Raw genomic sequence first — 17,622 nt, 5'->3', positions numbered from 1 at the left:
AGAGACAAAGAATAAATTGGCACACAGTAAATGATGTGAAGGGAAATAATATTGTCTGACTTATACCAGTATAGTACTAAGATTCACTTCAGTATCATACTTACAAAGACAGCATCTTTTGCCCTGAGGATACAATTGGAAATTAGTGAAACGGGAATTCAAAAGCAGTATCAGGAAGAACTTCTTTACTCATAAAGTGCTAAATCTTTAGAATGGTATGCCAGGGTTGTTCAAGATATGGTTAGATGGTATAAAAAAGAGAGAATTAGGGTACTAAAGGCATGAACTTCAGCTTGTTTCTCATTCATAACTTTTTCTAAGTCGCTGCAGCAGAATTCCTATGGTGTTATTCATGATGATTATAGGCTTCTATTTTGCGCAGCACGGGGTGCCGGTTTTCGGGCGTTGAAAGACAGTTAAAAGTTTCCCCAATGTAAGGGTGCCAGCACCGACTACCAACACTGGTGTACACTAAAAAGCAGTTTACGTGCCCTTTCTGACCATAAAGCCACTTTCCCCCAATAAAGTTTTTTTTTAAACTGCGCACAGACACATGCAACACCATTTGAAAAAGCCTTACCTACACTTAAAGAAATCAGCGCTGGCAAGATGTTATCAACAAACTGTGATAGGGAAAGTGTAACAGCAAGTGTCTCACCCATCAGGAAGTAGATGCTAATATACAAACACATTTAATATGTTATAGGCACCACAACAAAAAGACCACCACTTTGTTCCCACTGGAGCATTCTCATTCACTCTGACATTTATCCCCCCTTGTAGTGTGTCTGAATGGATCATCTGTATTTTCTATTGGTGGTTACTAGACTGCTGAATTTGGACATTGTAACAGCAGCAATGTTGCTAATTATAGTTAAGATTTCCAATTGAAGCTGTTTGAATTGTCAAGTTTGTGACAAAAGCAAATAGACAAGATTTGTGACCAAAGAACTAATAAACAACACAGGTGAGTATTATAGAGAATCTTTATTTAATATTTCTATGGTATTTGTCATCTTGTATACAAATTCTTGATATTCACAATGCCACAATCAGCATGTACTCATTTCTTAATCTAACTGCAATCTAAGAAAACATGATACAAAACATAAGGAATTCAAATATATAAAAAAAGTGCAGGAAAGAAGCATAAGATTATGTTCCTTTTTGAGGGACTTTTAGTTTAAAAAAAAGTTGGTTATAAAATCTGCAGAGAATATTTAAAGAACAGTAATTTCACACTGAAATGTAATGTGTATATAGAAACAGAAATAAATTAAGATAGACAGCTCTTCCCTTCTGAAAATAAATGCCTTATCACAGTACAAACTGCTTCACACACTGCATTATATCCCATATGAGAAACCTTTACATCCTAACAAACTATTCTCATGGGTGCTGGCTTCAAAGTAGGAGCTTCAACCTCAAAGATAAATCCTCAGTCAGAAGAACTGCTTTGATGCTGCTTATGGATTTTACAAAAGTGTGTTAGCGTTACCATCAGATGTCAAACAAAATCAAAGGCAGAAAACATTAAAAAAATGATGAGAACATTGGCATGCACTCCAAATTCATAAATAATCAGCAGTATGTACATCTTATTTTTAAAGTGCAGATTGCAAATGATTTCACTCTCCTGGAATTTCAATTCAAAATGTTTATAGGCCGATTAGTGCTCAACTCACCGTGATTCAGAAAGCAGCCTATCCTAGCTCAACAGTGCTACCAATTTTGCATACAGTATGCACTGGGCAATATCAGATATGGTACATGCACAGAAACCCCACACCCCAAAGTGGCTCATTTGTACAAGTGTTATGAGATGGCAGACATTCGACTATCGGCCCCTATAACCAACACAGCTTTTGCTACACTCAAGATTGGCTCCTCTGTTCCAGTTAGGGCCATAATGTACCTACTTTACAGCACACGTGCCCTGGAGTCAACACCAGGGCACTCACATCCCATATAATATCAGCTGTAAATGAATTGTCAGTTTTCTTCCTTGCACATACTGTATAAAAATTGTACCACTCACATAAAGAACAAATAAACTGCAGTGGTTTATCTAATCAAAAATGACTTGTGTATTGCTTAGTGCCTATTGCTTGGAGATCTTTCAAACCTTGCAGCATTTTCTGACTGTCTGTCTTGTATTTTACCTGAGCCCATATTGAGCAAAGCTGACAAAGAAGTTGGCCCACCTAACGCACTTCCGCACTTCCCATATGGATCATTCCTGCTCTGAGAAGTTTGGAAGCTGTCAATCTGACTCTTCATATATTGATCAGAGTGCGTGTTTCTATTTAGGTACTCACTTGTGTTGGGCCCACCCCATCTGCCTGCAGGGTTTGAACCTAAACCCTGACTAGAATCATACGAGTATCCAGTTGCATTCGGACTTCCTGAATGCCCACTGAATGTTGGATCTAATACTGACTGCACGGTCTTCACTTTCTCTTCCACTTCCTTCCTGAACAGGTTGCATTGGTCAACGCTGCCTACTAGGATCACGCACTCATCAGTAATGCGAACCCAAACCTCAGGGAAGCGTTGCATAGTTTCCTTGCATATCGCTAGTGTTTTCTTCTGTCCTCTGCCTCCATCCAATCTAATTTTTTCAGTGACCAATGATTGCTGCATTTGGCTGATTAACTTTTCTATTGCTAACTTTGCTGACATCAGCTGAAATGGTTTGCACCTTTCGCTCAATTTTGCCAGCTGGAGTATAGTTATGCCATCGCAATGTGTCACATTAGGTCGTACATCATTTTTCTGAAATATTTCTCCATACTGCTTTTTACAACACTCATTAATGTATGTGAAAATATCTGCATCTAGAATAACTGTTGCGTCTTCCTCGAATACACCAGGATGCAAGGCATTAGTGGCTCCGTAATTCGGTGAGGCTGCAAGTTTGTGAGTCATCTGAGTTGCACCATTAGATGCAGGCTCTACGAGTTTCCTTACTGATGCACTTATTCCAGATTTCGACACTGATCTATGGGGATTAATTTCTAGAAAGTCACCTGCTCTTCTCTGAAGGTCCTTCCTCAGTTCTTTTAGTGCTGAGAAGGAACCCTCAATGTGCATCCTTCCGTCAGGTAATTTGGAAAACTGCAAGTTTTTATTGTTGCTTTGAAGTTCTCCCACCAACTTGTTTAACTCCAGCCCCTTACCAAATATTGATAGATCCAGGTCAACCGAGATCTGTGTGAAGACCTGTGAAAAGCAAAACATTTCATCTATTATTTACGGTGAAGTATTGGTTTCTATTGCGATATAAAATAGGCCGTGTAAATTTACATATCACGGGATCAGCGATAATAAGCAGGACACTGGCGCAGGACACTGGCTCTTATTTCGGACTGTGAACTCCACACTTCAACTGGGTTAATCTGAGCGAGATACAGTACAGATATATGGAAAAATGTATCAATAAACCAGATAATGGGCAAACGCTGTGCCAGTCCCAGCAGTTAGTTCCGGTGCTTAGAAACCCGTCATTATGGAAGAGTGCAAAGCAACAAAAATAGGCGACAGACATTACCACCATTAAGCAACACAACTCTGTTATAGGCTTGTGTTCCAATTTACAGGATCGTCGGTCATTGGATAGTAAAACTGTCCTAATCGTTCCGAGCTTGTTTTCTTAGTTTAAACACTGATTGGGAAGTTGCTGTTGCAATTTCAATGATATATACCCAGCTGCTAAGGCTACGTTCCCTTCTCGCTTCTACTGACTGGGTTGGAAACTTTGAAATTCATAAATTGCTTCATACTTGTTTATTCCAATGGTACTGGAAGGGGCAGTGGGATTTTGGCTTTTAAATGAGCAGTTTAAAAACTTCAAGCAGCAATATAGGGTTAGGTGAAGAGGGGTGGAGAAGCTTCGTGTGGAGCATGGACACAAGCATGGACCAGTTGGGCTGAATGGCCTGTTTCTGTCCTGTACATTCTATCTAATATAAAAATCAGAATTACATGTGAGCTCTACTATCTGATTTTAAAACCTTGTTACTCCACGCCTCATCGCAAATCCTGGAAATCCAGGAGTTTAGTCGGAAACATTATAAGGACACCCTCAAAGCCTTGCTGGTAAAGTGTGACATCACCACGGACACCTGGGAGACCCTGGTCGCAGACCGCCTGAGGTGGAGAAAGTCCAAATCTGCTCGATCTATTAGGGCAGTCTATCCATCTCTCCCCCCATAAAACTGGGTTTGCTCTAAGTTACAGAGCCTCATATACCAGTATTCTGCAAATGCGCTCGCTCAGAGGCTCTCTTAAGGAGCGCGCGGCAAACCAGCCCTACCAACCCTTTCCCTCGACGAATGTCTGTCCCACCTGTAACAGGGTCTGTGGCTCTCGTATCGGACTGTTCAGCCATCAAAAAACTCACTTTGGGAGTGGAAGCAAATCATCCTCGACTCCGAGGGACTGCCTATGATGATGATGATGATGTAGTCAGTGCGATAATGATCCCTAGAATGGTCATGGGGACAATATGCCCAAATCTGCTCGATCTATTAGGGCAGTCTATCGATCTCCACCCCCCCCCCCCCCCCATAAAACTGGGTTTGCTCTACATTACAGAGCCTCATATACCAGTATTCTGCAAGTGCGCTTGCTCAGAGGCTCTCTTAAAATTGGGACCAGATTTTTTTTTTTTTAAGGAGCAGCAGGAAGCAGTCATTTTTTTCTGCTGTTTTATCACAATTTTGTGTGTGTTTGTTAATTCAGTCTCAGAGACCTAATTCGTAATTTAAAAAAAAAAATTATTTTATAACATAAGTATGAGTTAGCAATAAAAATTGAAAAGCTTCCCTGATGGCAGGTTCTTAAACATACTGCGGCTGATGTGCCTGAATGATGGCTGAACGAGTTGAATTTTTGTAAATAAAGAAGGCGCTTTCCGTGGGCCCTGGTTCTTTATGCTGATTTGCACTCATTTTGCTTTTCGGCAGATTCTATTGAGTTTAGCAGGAAATTTGAGATTAACGATGTTGACAGAAAGGGTGCATTTTCAGATGCACCCATTTTGGAAATTCCAGGCCAATGAAGGACAAAGAGTAGGGATATAACTAAAGTAAACAATGTAGCAGCCTCATCCTGTAATACTGGCTGTGAGATGTACAAAAAGTATGTTATACCCTGCAGTTATCTTTGTTTTTTTTTAAAAAAAAGGAAAATTCCTCTGATAAAGTGTGCCATGAAAGTGTACATTATATCAGAGGACCTGGCACATAAAACCATAAAGCACCATCAAAACCACATAACACCATCTTTTGGTACAATTCTCATACACAATTGCAATCAGGTTTGCTATGCAAGTTAATTTAAGTTTGTAAATAATTTGCCTTGCTTACTTTATGCCAGCAGAGCTCTTCGACCAAACTAAAAGCAGCTCTGTTTAGTTTATGGTGTTAAATATTCAACAATAACTTGCTTTTACATATTCCCTTTAATGTAGGAAAACATCCCAAGATGCTTCACATGAGTGCAATCAGTCAAATCGCATATGGCATACTTGCCTTTATTAGTTGAGGCATGGAATAAAAGAGCAGGGAGGTTCTGCTTGAACTGTATAAAACACTGGTTAGGCCGCAGCTGGAGTATTGAGTGCAGTTCTGGTCACCACATTACAGGAAAGATGTGATTACACTGGAAAGGGTGCAGAGGAGATTTACAAGAATGTTGCCTGGACTGGAGAATGTTGTCTATGAGGAAAGATTGGAGATGCTGGGTCTGTTTTCTTTGGAACAGAGGAGGCTAAGTGGTTGAGGTGTATAAAATTATGAGGGGCCTGGATAGAGTAGATAGGAAGAACCTGTTTACTTTGGCAGAGAGGTCAACAACCAGGGAGTATAGATTTAAAGTAATTGGGGGGGAGGTTTTGAGGAGATATGAGGGGAAATTTCTTTACCCAGAGGGTGGTGGGGGTCTGGAACTCACTGCCTGAAAGGGTGGTAGAGGCAGGAACTCTCACATTTAAAAGATACCTGGATGTGCACTTACAAGTGCCATAACCTACAGGGCTACAGACCAAGAGCTGGAAAGTGGGATTGGGCTGGATAGCTCCTGGTCGGCCGGCGTGGACACGATGGGCCGAAATGGCCTCCTTCCATGCTGTAAATTTCTATGATTCTATGAATTATTGACAGAGCCAAAGAATGAATACAAGAATGGGTGACTAAAAGCTTGGTCAAAGAGGTAGGTTTTAAGGAGAGTCTTAAAGGAGAGAGGCAGAGAGGTTTAGGGAGGGAATTCTAGAGCTTAGGGCCCAGATGACTGAAGGCATGGCCGCCAATGGCGGGGTGAAGGGATGTGGAGCATGCTCAAGACTCCAGATTTGGAAGAACACAAAGCTCTTGGAAGCTTGTAGAATTTGAGGAGGTTAGAGAGATAGGGAGAGGGATTTGAACACGAGGATGAGAATTTTAAAATTGAGACTGGGAACCAATGTGAGTCAGAGTACATTCAGTAGCACAAACTTACATCCATACTGTATGCTGAAATTTTCATAGGATATTTCACTGGGAGCTGTTTGTCTTCAAGCACTTGCTCCTTCTGTCTCAGCACGCTGTCCACAACTTGAAAAACAAGTTTGCATTTTTACCGTAAATAAATAGCCCTTGAAAGATCACAATTTTATTTCAACAGTATCAGATTACGTGGGCAATTTTGGCCAAATACTTTAGGCGCTAAGGAGATAAAGAGGTGGCCAAGATGGGGTTTTGAGCTGCAATGCCAGTCTAGCCCATATTTATCACAAGGCATCATCTTGGTAAAGGAGTTGAAACCAGCACTGGTAACGGCCACCCAGGGGATCGTTAAGGGACTGATTGACAATGAAATTGCCTGCTAGCACTCATTAACGAGGCTGCAAACCATTTTGGTGGGTAACACTTCACTTAATGTACTCAGTGTCCTCTCCCGACAGCAACCAACTGATTGGGAGTAAACAAGTAACTGCTGAATTGAGCGCTACTTAAAGGTATATCACCTTTTACTGTTCACTTGCTGCTGAAGGTTTGAAGAGGACGTTTGAAACACATTGGGAGACTTTCTGGGACACTTTATCATGACTTCACCAACCCTCTATCAACATTTATTTTGGAAATCCTCTGAGGAATTCACCTAAAAAGAATAAGTGTTGTGCTACTCTACCTTATTGGACACCCTATAGGAGTCACCAGGAAAAAGGGAGTGCTCGGTCACTAGCATCTTGCTAGGGGCCCCCCTTGGTCTGCAGGAGGAAATGAGGCCAGACAGAGCAGCACCAGCTTCTGCAAAAGGTACAGGAGGACGAAGTCGACTGCTTCTCCCCTGTGGGTACAGGACACCCCACCTCCTCTCGATCTCCTCCATCAGGATCTCCAGAGCCGTGTCCAAGAACCTGGGAGCCCTCTCACTCAGTCCCTGAGCCATCCTGGAACCTGTTGCTGTGTGAGTCAGCCCACTCCACACCTTCAGTGGAAATGGGTTCAAGGAGCCCACATCTTCTGCTCCACAAAAATTGCATCTAATCAACACTTGAGTGCTAAATCTGCAGGTGTATGATTTGGTGCGTCTAGGCAAGTTCAAATTATGGTAATCAGCAATTAGGACCAAAATTGCATGCTAAAACCAGGTTTTCAAACAGGCATGTTTTATAACGTAGCACACACTTAGCACTTGTTTTCACTATCGCCAAAATAACTCCCTACATTTTCTATGAATAGCTTTTCGTGTACAGTCAAATAATTCATATTTCTTTGCACCCTATATGGCCTACAGATCAGGAAGATCATGTTATATACATGTTACATACAGTAAGCATAACTACAGTCAGAGTTCTCTGTTCAAAACCCATGGGGAGGCTACAAATTACCTCGATATTGAGCAGGTAAAGGCCTACTCTGGGTCATAGGGAGCAAAGGCTCACCTATAGGAATGGTCTGAAATGTTGATCCCAAGAAAAATATCTAGATTAAGGACCATAGAGTAAGGGCCACAAAAAAAATAGTTCTCTTCATAATTAGACCATAAGGATAAGAAGCAAAGATAGACTTTGAATACAGCATTTCCCAGAACACAGCAGTCTGGCCTGCCTTTCTCTCCAAATGCAATGATAGAACACATACATTTTCTAATTCAATCTGGTGTGGCCAGATTTGCAATGTATGTCACAATTCCTTACTTTGGCATCACCATTCTGTGACACATTCACGCCTACAGCCGCAGCCTTCTACCAGTGGATGGAGCTTCATAAACTCCAAAAGCAGCCATATACAGTCGACACCTCAAGTCGCTGGAGAAATACCACCAATGATGTCTCCGCAAGATCCTACAAATCTCCTGGGAGGACAGATGCACCAACATTAGCGTTCTCGACCAGGCCAACATCTCCAGCATTGAAGCACTGACCACACTTGATCAGCTCCGCTGGGCAGGCCATATTGTCCGCATGTCAGACACGAGACTCCCAAAGCAAGCGCTCTACTCGGAACTCCTTCATGGCAAACGAGCCAAAGGTGGACAGAGGAAATGTTACAAGGACACCCTCAAAGCCTCCCTGATGAAGTGCAACATCCCCACCAACACCTGGGAGTCCCTGGCCAAAGACTGCCCTCAGTGGAGGAAGTGCATCCGGAGGGCACTGAGCGCCTCGAGTCTCATCGCTGAATGCATGCAGAAATCAAGCGCAGGCAGCGGAAGGAACATGCGGCAAACCTGCCCACCCTCCCTTACCCTCAACGACAGTCTTTCCCACCTGTGGCTCTCGTATTGGACTGTTCAGCCACCTAAGGGCTCATTCTAAGAGTGGAAGTAAGTCTTCCTCAATTCCAAGGGACTGCCTATGATGATGATGATACCTACAGCATCTTTAATGTACTCTGAGGAAAATTCACTTTGCCCTGACTTTCCGTGGACAACACCACAGAAAATCCATTGGTATTTTGCGATGCGCCCATGAGATAGCAATCACCACACACTGACAATGTTTCCATTGCTTCATGGTTTTGGAAATGTACCTTCCCGCTTTTCGAATGTGACGTGAGCATTGCCAGTGGCATCGGCTGGATAGATGACGCTTTCCACCTCACCACCGCCATTCTTCTGCCTTAAAAAGTGAATGGTGAGTTTGTCAATTATTCTACTTTTGGAAAGAACATATTCAGGAATGCCAGATACGACAATAGTCCTTTCTGCCCAGTCTGATTCCATTTTCTTCGGGGTTTGAGGCACCTGCAAAGATAAAAGAAACCATATTTCACTACGATACATAATGCAGATCAACTCACGGCTGACTCCCACTTAATTATCAACAGATGCTTTCACAGCTGCTGTTGTGAACTGCTTAGATTTGTCCTGCAGGAGCCGCTGCTCGGGAATCCGTACCTCCACGATCGAGGTTTCGGGTGGCAGTCGGACGGGAGGGCTGTGGCTGGCGAGGTGACCAGGGTCAGGGACCTGCTGGATGGCGGAGGAGCGGGCTGGATGGCGCCAGACATGCTGGCACGGTGCCTAAATTCGGCCGACGTCCGCTGCGCGGCCGATGCCATCGAGTCGCTAAAACCAGCTCTGGGCCCTGACTCTGTTAGGTGTGTCGAGGAGGCTCAAGCACGTGGGGAGATCCCGTCCAAAGTGACCCCTGTCCAGACAGAATTCCCCATCAGCGCCAAACCCCAGAACCTCCCTCGGGAGCCGGCGCCTCACAACTTGAGCCGCCTCGGGGAAATCCCTTCCGTGCCTTTCAGTTCTGCGCGGAGGGGTTTGCTGTACGGGCTGCTCTTGCACACTCTCAACCTTGCCATCCTCGTCTGCCGTCCGGACACGCCATGGCGTACCATCTTGCCGTCCGGAGGAGGCGGGGGTCCCCGATGGAGTGCACTCTACGCGGGAGTCCTCCCACTATTTATTGGGGACTTGGCCTGGAGGGTGGTGCACGGAGCAGTCCCGTGCAATAAATTTTTAAGCCGATTCACGGGCTCCCAGGCCGCCTGCAATTTCTGCGGTCTGGTAGAGTCCACATATCACGTTTTTACGGAGTGTACGAGGTTGAAGCCCCTGTTTCATTATTTAAAGGGGCTGCTCCTCAATTTCTGGCTGCACTTCAGTCCCACACTCCTGATCTTTGGGCACCCTGTGCGGAGGGGAGCGGGTAGGTCCGAAGGCCTCCTTATAGGACTGCTCCTGGGCATGGCCAAGGGGGCCATCAGCCGCTCCAGGCAGCGGGCGGTCGTTCAGCCTGACTGCCTGCCTCTCTTCCGTGCCTACATCCGGGCCAGGGTGTCCTTGGAGATGGAGCACGCGGTGGCCACCGGTACGCTCGCGGCCTTCCGCGAGAGGTGGGCGCCGGAGGGACTGGAGTGCATCGTTACCCCCGGCAACCAAATTTTAATTTTATTTTATATGTTTTAAAGTTTAATTTGTTTTAATTGCCGGTTTTAGTGTCCCCCTCCCCTTTTATAGGGGGCACTTGTAAAAATCATGATTTTAGTGCCCAAAAAACCCCCCCCAAAAAAACTACAAAAAAAACCACAAAAAAGAGCCTGAAAAATATTTGGAGTGTCCCCCAGATCGGGGAGCACTTGAGAAGAAGAAGAACTGCTTAGATTTTCCAGTTAAACATCACTCATTAGCGCTTTGTGGTAGAGTCAGATTTCTGACCAAAACCTAACCATAGAAGATGAACCTTCGACTCCCTTATCGCTCAGCTCTAGTTCAAACAGAACTAATGTCAGATCATTATTTTGCACACATAGAGCAATCAACATATGAAATCGACTTCCAGAATGAATTGTGGAGACGAAAATCCTGTCATCATCATCATATTTCAGTGCCATGATTCGAAAGGATACCATTTAACTGTATGGTTTTTGCTGCGATGTTATCCGTAAACATAGTTTCAGAATCAGAGATATACAGCACAGAGGGTGGTCATTGGGCCCATCGTGTCTGAGCCAGCTGAAAGTGTAGCCTAATCCCACCTTTCAGCTGGCACAGCACTTCAAGTGCACATCCAAGTACTTCTTAAATGTAATGAAGGTTTCTGCCTCTACAACCTTTTCGGCAAGTGAATTCCAGATCCCTACCACCCTCTGGGTAAAAATTGTTGTCCGCAACTCCCCTCTAATCCTTCTATCAATTACTTTAAATCTATGCCTCCTAGTTATTGACCTCTTTGCTAAGGGAAATAGGACCTTCCTGTCCACTCTATCTATGCCTCTCATAATTTTATAAAACCTCAATCAAATCTCCCCTCAGCCTCTCCTGTTCCAAAAAAAGCCAACCCCAACCTATCCAATCTTTCCTCATAGCTAAAATTCACCAGTCTATGCAACATCATCACAAATCTCCTCTGTACTCTCTCCACTGCAATCATATCTTTCCTGTATGTGGATGTGGTGTATTTGGACTTTCAAAAAGCTTTTGACAAGGTCCCGCACAAGAGATTGGTGTGCAAAATCAAAGCACATGATATTGGGGGTAATGTACTGATGTGGATAGAGAACTGGTTGGCAGACAGGAAGTAAAGTAGGGATAAACGGGTCCTTTTCAGAATGGCAGGCAGTGACTAGTGGAGTGCCACAGGGGTCAGTGCTGGGACCCCAGCTCTTTACAATATACATTAACGATTTGGATGAAGGAATTGAGTGTAATATCTCCAAGTTTGTAGATGACACTAAACTGGGTGGCGGTGTGAGCTGTGAGGAGGACGCTAAGAGGCTGCAGGGTGACTTGGACAGGTTAGGTGAGTGGGCAAATGCATGGCAGATGCAGTATAATGTGGATAAATGTGAGGTTATCCATTTTGGGGGCAAAAACACGAAGGCAGAATATTATCTGAATGGTGGTCAATTAGGAAAAGGGGAGGTGCAACGAGACCTGGGAGTCATGGTTCATCAGCCATTGAAGGTTGGCATGCAGGTACAGCAGGCAGTGAACAAGGCAAATGGTATATTGGCCTTCATAGCTAGGGGATTTGAGTATAGGAGCAGGGAGGTTTTACTGCAGTTGTACTGGGCCTTAGTGAGGCCTCACCTGGAATACGGTGTTCAGTTTTGGTCTCCTAATCTGAGGAAGGACGTTCTTGCTATTGAGGGAGTGCAGCGAAGGTTCACCAGACTAACTCCAGGGATGGCTGGATTGTCATATGAGGAGAGACTGGATCAACTGGGCCTTTATTCACTGGAGTTTAGAAGAATGAGAGGGGATCTCATAGAAAAACATAAGATTCTGATGGGACTGGACAAGTTAGATGCGGGAAGATTGTTCCCAATGTTGGGGAAGTCCAGAACCAGGGGACATACTCTTAGGATAAGGGGTAGGCCATTTAGGACTGAGATGAAGAGAAACTTCTTCATTCAGAGAGTTGTTAACCTGTGGAATTCCCTGCCGCAGTTCATTGGATATATTCAAGAGGGAGTTAGATATGGCCCTTACGGCTAAGGGGATCGAGGGATATGGAGAGAAAGCAGGAAAGGGGTACTGAGGGAATGATCAGCCATGATCTTATTGAATAGCGGTGCAGGCTCGAAGGGCCGAATGGCCTACCCCTGCACCTATTTTCTATGTTTCTACGTAATACGGTGACCAGAACTTCACGCAGAACTTTAGCTATGGCCTAACTAGTGTTTTATACAGTTCAAGCATAATCTCCCTGCTCTTATATTCTATTCCTTGGCTAATAAAGGAAAGTATCCCGTATGCCTTTTCAACCACCTTATCTATCTGTCTTGCTACCTTCAGGGATCTGTGGAAGTGCAATCCAAGGTCCCTCTGTTCCTCTACACTTCTCAGTGTCCTACCATTTAATGTGTATCCCTGTGCCTTGCTAGCCCTCCCCAAATACATTACCTCACACTTCTCTGGATTGAATTCAATTTGCCACTGTTCTGCCCACCTGACCAGCCCATTGAGTCTTCATGTAGTCTACAGATTTCTTCCTTCCATCAACCACATGGCCAATTTTTGTATCATCTTCAAACTTCTTAATCATACCCCTTCTATTGAAGTCTAAATCATTAATATATACCACAAAAAGCAAGGGACCTAGTACTGAGCCCTGCAGAAACCCACTGGACACAGCCTTCCAGTCACAAAAACATCCATCAACTATTCTGCTCTGCCACTGAACCCATTTTGGATCCAATTTGCCACTTTCCCTTGGATCCCACGGGCTTGTACTTTCCTGACCAGTCTAACATATGGGACCTTGTCAAAAGTCTTGCTAAAATCCATATACACCACATCAAACGTGCTACCATCATTGACGCTCCTTGTTACCGCCTCAAAAAATTCAATCAAGTTCGTCAGACACGACCTTCCCTTAACAAATCCATGCCGACTGTCCTTGATTAATCCGTGTCTTTCTAAATGACAATTAATACTGTCCCTCAGAATTTTCCTATAATTTGCCCACACGGAGGTTAGGCTGACTGGCCTGTAATAACTCGGTCTATCCTTTTCTTCCTTTTTAAGCAACGGTACAACGTTACAGTACTCCAGTACTCTGGCACCACACCTGTAGCCAGAGAGGATTGGAAAATGACGGTCAGAGCCTCTGCTATTTCCTCCCTTGCGTCTCTTAACAGCCGGGGATACATTTCATCCGGGCCTGGCGATTTATGTACTTTCAAAGATGCTAAACCTTTTAATACTTCCTCTCTCTGCTCACTGTGTTTATCTCAGTTAATATTTCACACTCATCCTCCTTAACTACAATGTCTGCATCGTCCCTCTCTTTTGTGACGACAGACGCAAAGTATTCTTTGAGGATGTAACGAACAGAATGGATAAAGGGGAACCAATGGATGTGGTGTATTTGGACTTCCAGAAGGCATTTGACAAGATGCCACATAAAAGGTTACTGCACAAGATAAAAGTTCACGGAGTTGAGGGTAATATATTAGCATGGACAGAGGATTGGCTAACTAACAGAAAACGCAGTCGGGATAAATGGTTCATTCTCTGGTTGGCAACCAGTAGCTAGTGGGGTGCCGCAGGGATCAGTGCTGGAACCCCAACTATTTACAATCTATATTAACGACTTGGAAGAAGGGACTGAGTGTAACGTAGCCAAGTTTGCTGATGATACAAAGATGGGAGGAAAAGCAATGTTTGAGGAGGAAACAAAAAATCTGCAAAAGGACATAGACAGGCTAAGTGAGTGGGCAAAAATTTGGCAGATGGAGTATAATGTTGGAAAGTGCGAGGTCATGCACTTTGGCAGAAAAAAAAATCAAAGAGCAAGTTATTATTTAAATGGAGAAAGATTGTAAAGTGCTGCAGTACAGCAGGACCTGGGGGTACTTGTGCATGAAACATAAAAGGATAATATGCAGGTACAGCAAGTGATCAGGAAGGCCAATGGAATCTTGGCCTTTATTGCAAAGGGGATGGAGTATAAAAGCAGGAAGTCTTGCTACAGCTATACAAGGGTATTGGTGAGGCCACACCTGGAATACTGCGCGCAGTTTTGGTTTCCATATTTATAAAAGGATATACTTGCTTTGGAGTTGAGAAGGTTCACTAAGTTGATTCTGGAAATGAGGGAGTTGACTTATGAGAAAAGGTTGAGTAGGTTGGACCTCTACTCATTGGAATTCAGAAGAATGAGAGGTGATCTTATCGAAACGTATAAGATTATGAGGGGGCTTGACAAGGTAGATGCAGAGAGGATGTTTTCACTGATGGGGGAGACTAGAACTAGAGGGCATGATCTTAGAATAAGGGGTCGCCCATTTAAAACTGAGATGAGGAGAAATTTCTTCTCTCAGAGGGTTGTAAATTTGTGGAATTCGCTCCCTCAGAGAGCTGTGGAAGCTGGGACATTGAATAAATTTAAGACAGAAATAGACATTTTATTAAATGATAAGGGGATAAGGGGTTATGGGGAGCGGGCGGGGAAGTGGAGCTGAGTCCATGATCAGATCAGCCACGATCTTATTCAATGGCGGAGCAGGCTCGAGGGGCTGTATGGCCTACTCCTCTTCCTATTTCTTATGTTCTTATGTAAACATCAAGAACCACAACCATGTCTTCCACCTCTACACACAGGTTACGTTTTTGCTCTCTAATAGGCCTTACTCTTTCCCTAGTTATCTTCTTCCTCTTGATGTATTTATAAAATATCTTTGGGTTTTCCTTGATGTTACTTGCCACTATTTTTTCATGCCCTCTCTTTGCTTTCTGAATTTCCTTTCTAATTTTACCCCTGCACGTTCTATACACATCTAAACGTTCTGCAGTATTTAGCGCTCAGTATCTGACATCAGCTTCCCTTTTTTGTCTTATCTTACCTAGTATGCTCTTTGACATCCAGGCGCTCTGGATTTGGAAGTCACACCCCTGTTCTTTGTGGGAACATATTTGCTCTGAACTTGTAATACTCAATTTGATTTTGTATCTTGGCTGTCATGTCAGATATCAAGTTGTGGATCGTCAAACTTTTTCTGAAGTCATCACCTATTACACCACACGCAGACAATACACTCACGAGACTCCAATCCCAATCCCTTCATGGATGTCCGCTCAACCAGATGGTGTGTAACCTCAATCCTGCTCAACTCTGAGCTGGGTTTGAATGCTCACATCCAGTCCATTACTAAGACGGTCGACATCCAACTCCTAGACATCACCCATCTACACACCATCCCCCCACCTTATGTGCCTCTGAAACCCTCATTCACATCTTTGTCACATCCAGATTTTCCAATGCCCTCCTCACTTTCCTCCACTCTACGATAATCCCAATTCATGCAGGACTCTGTCACTCACAAAATCCTGCTCACCCATCACCCTGATCAAGGCAGATTATCTGGTCGTTATCACATTGCTGTTTGTGGGAGCTTGCTGTGCACAATTTGGCTGCCACGTTCCCCACATTACAACAGTGACTACACTCCAAAAGTACTTCATTGGTCGACTGTGAAAGGCGCTATATAAATGCAAGTCTTTCTTACTGATATCTTATCACTGCTTTGGGTACATTTTTTACCAGTGAACCTTTCATAAAACCTTGGCAAGAAAACTGCCAGCACTGTGGACTAACCGGTTGGCTTACATTGTTCTTAAGGTAAGAATTTTACATATCATTTAAGGGTCAGACTTTAAGTATTTGAATAAATGCTTGATGGGGTTAAAAAAAACACTTTACAGGGCTCTGGGGTAAGAGCAAGGGAGCGGGACTAAAGGCCCTATCAAAGAGCTAGCACAGGCGCGCTGTGCCGAATGGCCTCTTCCTGTGCCGTCTCAATCTGTGATTCTGCGTGCGTCATTGGCCAATTACAACGGAGGACCAAGAAACCGAAACTAAAAACATTGCGACGGTTAAGTTGAAAATTCAAAACTATTATCGCAAGGTCACGGTGTAAACCGTGTCCACTCTGTCCAAAAGATGGCAAAGGAATTTCGCATCCGATTAAAATCCTGCTGTGTTTATGCTGCTTTGTGTTAATTTAAAGTTGCTGCACTTGAGTCTGTTGCTGGGTGCAATGCCCAGGGTCAGTCCCATACTCACCCAGCCTTTCTAACCAGCAGCCGGCACAGTTCCGTAGCTCCCTGTACGTCTTCCCCGAGCCTTGAGCTGCAGCCCTGCGCACACAACGTAACCCTCAGCCGCGGTCACTTCCCCAATGCCGCTTCTGCCCCCGACACTGCTGCCGCTGGGAGAGAACCAGCGCCGCGCACAGACTGAGTGTCAATCTTCGTCCTGGAGCACGTCGTGTTTACGTCTCTTGTTCCAGTAAGGTGGGAGGGGGAGGGGAGGTTATATTCTCTCTCACCGCAACAATACTGGGAGAAAATGCGTGGAAAACGGCAAAAATATAAGAAATTGACCTGCTTAATCTGCAATAATGTGATCAATACTCATTTTGGTTTAAAAATGTAACCCGGTACATGACCTGAGCCTTTGTTTAAGTGTGTGTGTGTGTGTGTGTGTGTATATGTGTCTGCATTGAAATCATCAGACTTCCACAGCTAACAGAGTATCCTTAATCTTAAAATCGTAGGCAGTGCATTCCCAAATTTCTGACCTGTGTTGTCGACACGAATGTCCTCGACTCCATCCCGCAGCATGCTACCCGCCACCATCTCAGCAAAACCCCCTTCCTGCAGGAGGGAGAAAAGGCCATCCGTCTACTCAAGAACAAGGCATCAGGAGCAGCTGGAATCCCCGCTGAGGCACTAAAGTATGGCAAAGAAGCACGAATGCATGACCTCATCTCTCTTATCTGGAAGGAGGAGAGAATGCCAGATTTGTCGTAATCGTGACCATCTTCAAAAAAGGGACAAGTCCGACTGCGGTAACTGCAGATGAATCTCCCTGCTGTCGGTCACTGGGAAAGTCATCGCAAGAATCCTCTTCAACCGTCTTCTCCCTGTGGCTGAAGAGTTCCTCCCAGAGTCACAATGCGGATTCCACACCGCGCGGCAGATACAAGAGAAATGCAGGGAATAGCACCAACCATTTTACATGGCTTTTTTTGACCTTAAAAAGGCCTTTGACACTGTCAACCGTGAGGAACTATGGAGTATTTTCCTCCATGTTGACTGCCCCCAAAAGTTTCTCACCATCCTCTGTCTGCTCCATGACCACATGCAAGCCATGATCCTGAACAATGGATCCAC

At 44.3% G+C, this 17,622-nt stretch overlaps 1 protein-coding gene across 2 annotated transcripts; it reads right to left on the bottom strand.

The window, feature by feature from the left end:
• Positions 1-1,011: 1,011 nt before the first annotated feature.
• LOC139259720 (RNA-binding protein 43-like) lies at positions 1,012-17,123 on the bottom strand. 2 transcript variants are annotated; one of them, XM_070875327.1, is made up of 5 exons: positions 17,028-17,082; positions 16,511-16,785; positions 9,018-9,231; positions 6,499-6,593; positions 1,012-3,222 (listed from the first exon to the last, which is right to left on the bottom strand). In XM_070875327.1, exons 3-5 carry the CDS (start codon positions 9,208-9,210, stop codon positions 2,095-2,097), a joined length of 1,416 nt encoding a protein of 471 aa, XP_070731428.1. In that variant the 5' UTR covers positions 9,211-9,231; positions 16,511-16,785; positions 17,028-17,082; the 3' UTR covers positions 1,012-2,094. The 2 variants fall into 2 exon arrangements, with proteins under 2 accessions (XP_070731428.1, XP_070731427.1); XM_070875326.1 differs by lacking the exon at positions 16,511-16,785 and having other exon boundaries at positions 17,028-17,123.
• Positions 17,124-17,622: the final 499 nt, after the last annotated feature.

Source organism: Pristiophorus japonicus, chromosome 3 (genome assembly GCF_044704955.1).
Source record: "Pristiophorus japonicus isolate sPriJap1 chromosome 3, sPriJap1.hap1, whole genome shotgun sequence".
NCBI lineage: Eukaryota > Metazoa > Chordata > Chondrichthyes > Pristiophoridae > Pristiophorus > Pristiophorus japonicus.
Note: the sequence above shows the minus strand (reverse complement) of the source record. Positions and strands in the feature narration are given on the sequence as shown.

Bases quoted from the DNA above. Each gene is read 5' to 3' on its own strand.
- LOC139259720 (XM_070875326.1), bottom strand. From the start codon at position 17,060: ATGGAGTCGAGGACATTCGTGTCGACAACACAG. The intron at 9,232-17,027 runs GTCAGAAATTTG...TTATCTTTGCAG, and splicing joins CATTCGTGTCGACAACACAG to GTGCCTCAAACCCCGAAGAA. The intron at 6,594-9,017 runs GTACATTTCCAA...TTGTTTTTCAAG, and splicing joins CACATTCGAAAAGCGGGAAG to TTGTGGACAGCGTGCTGAGA.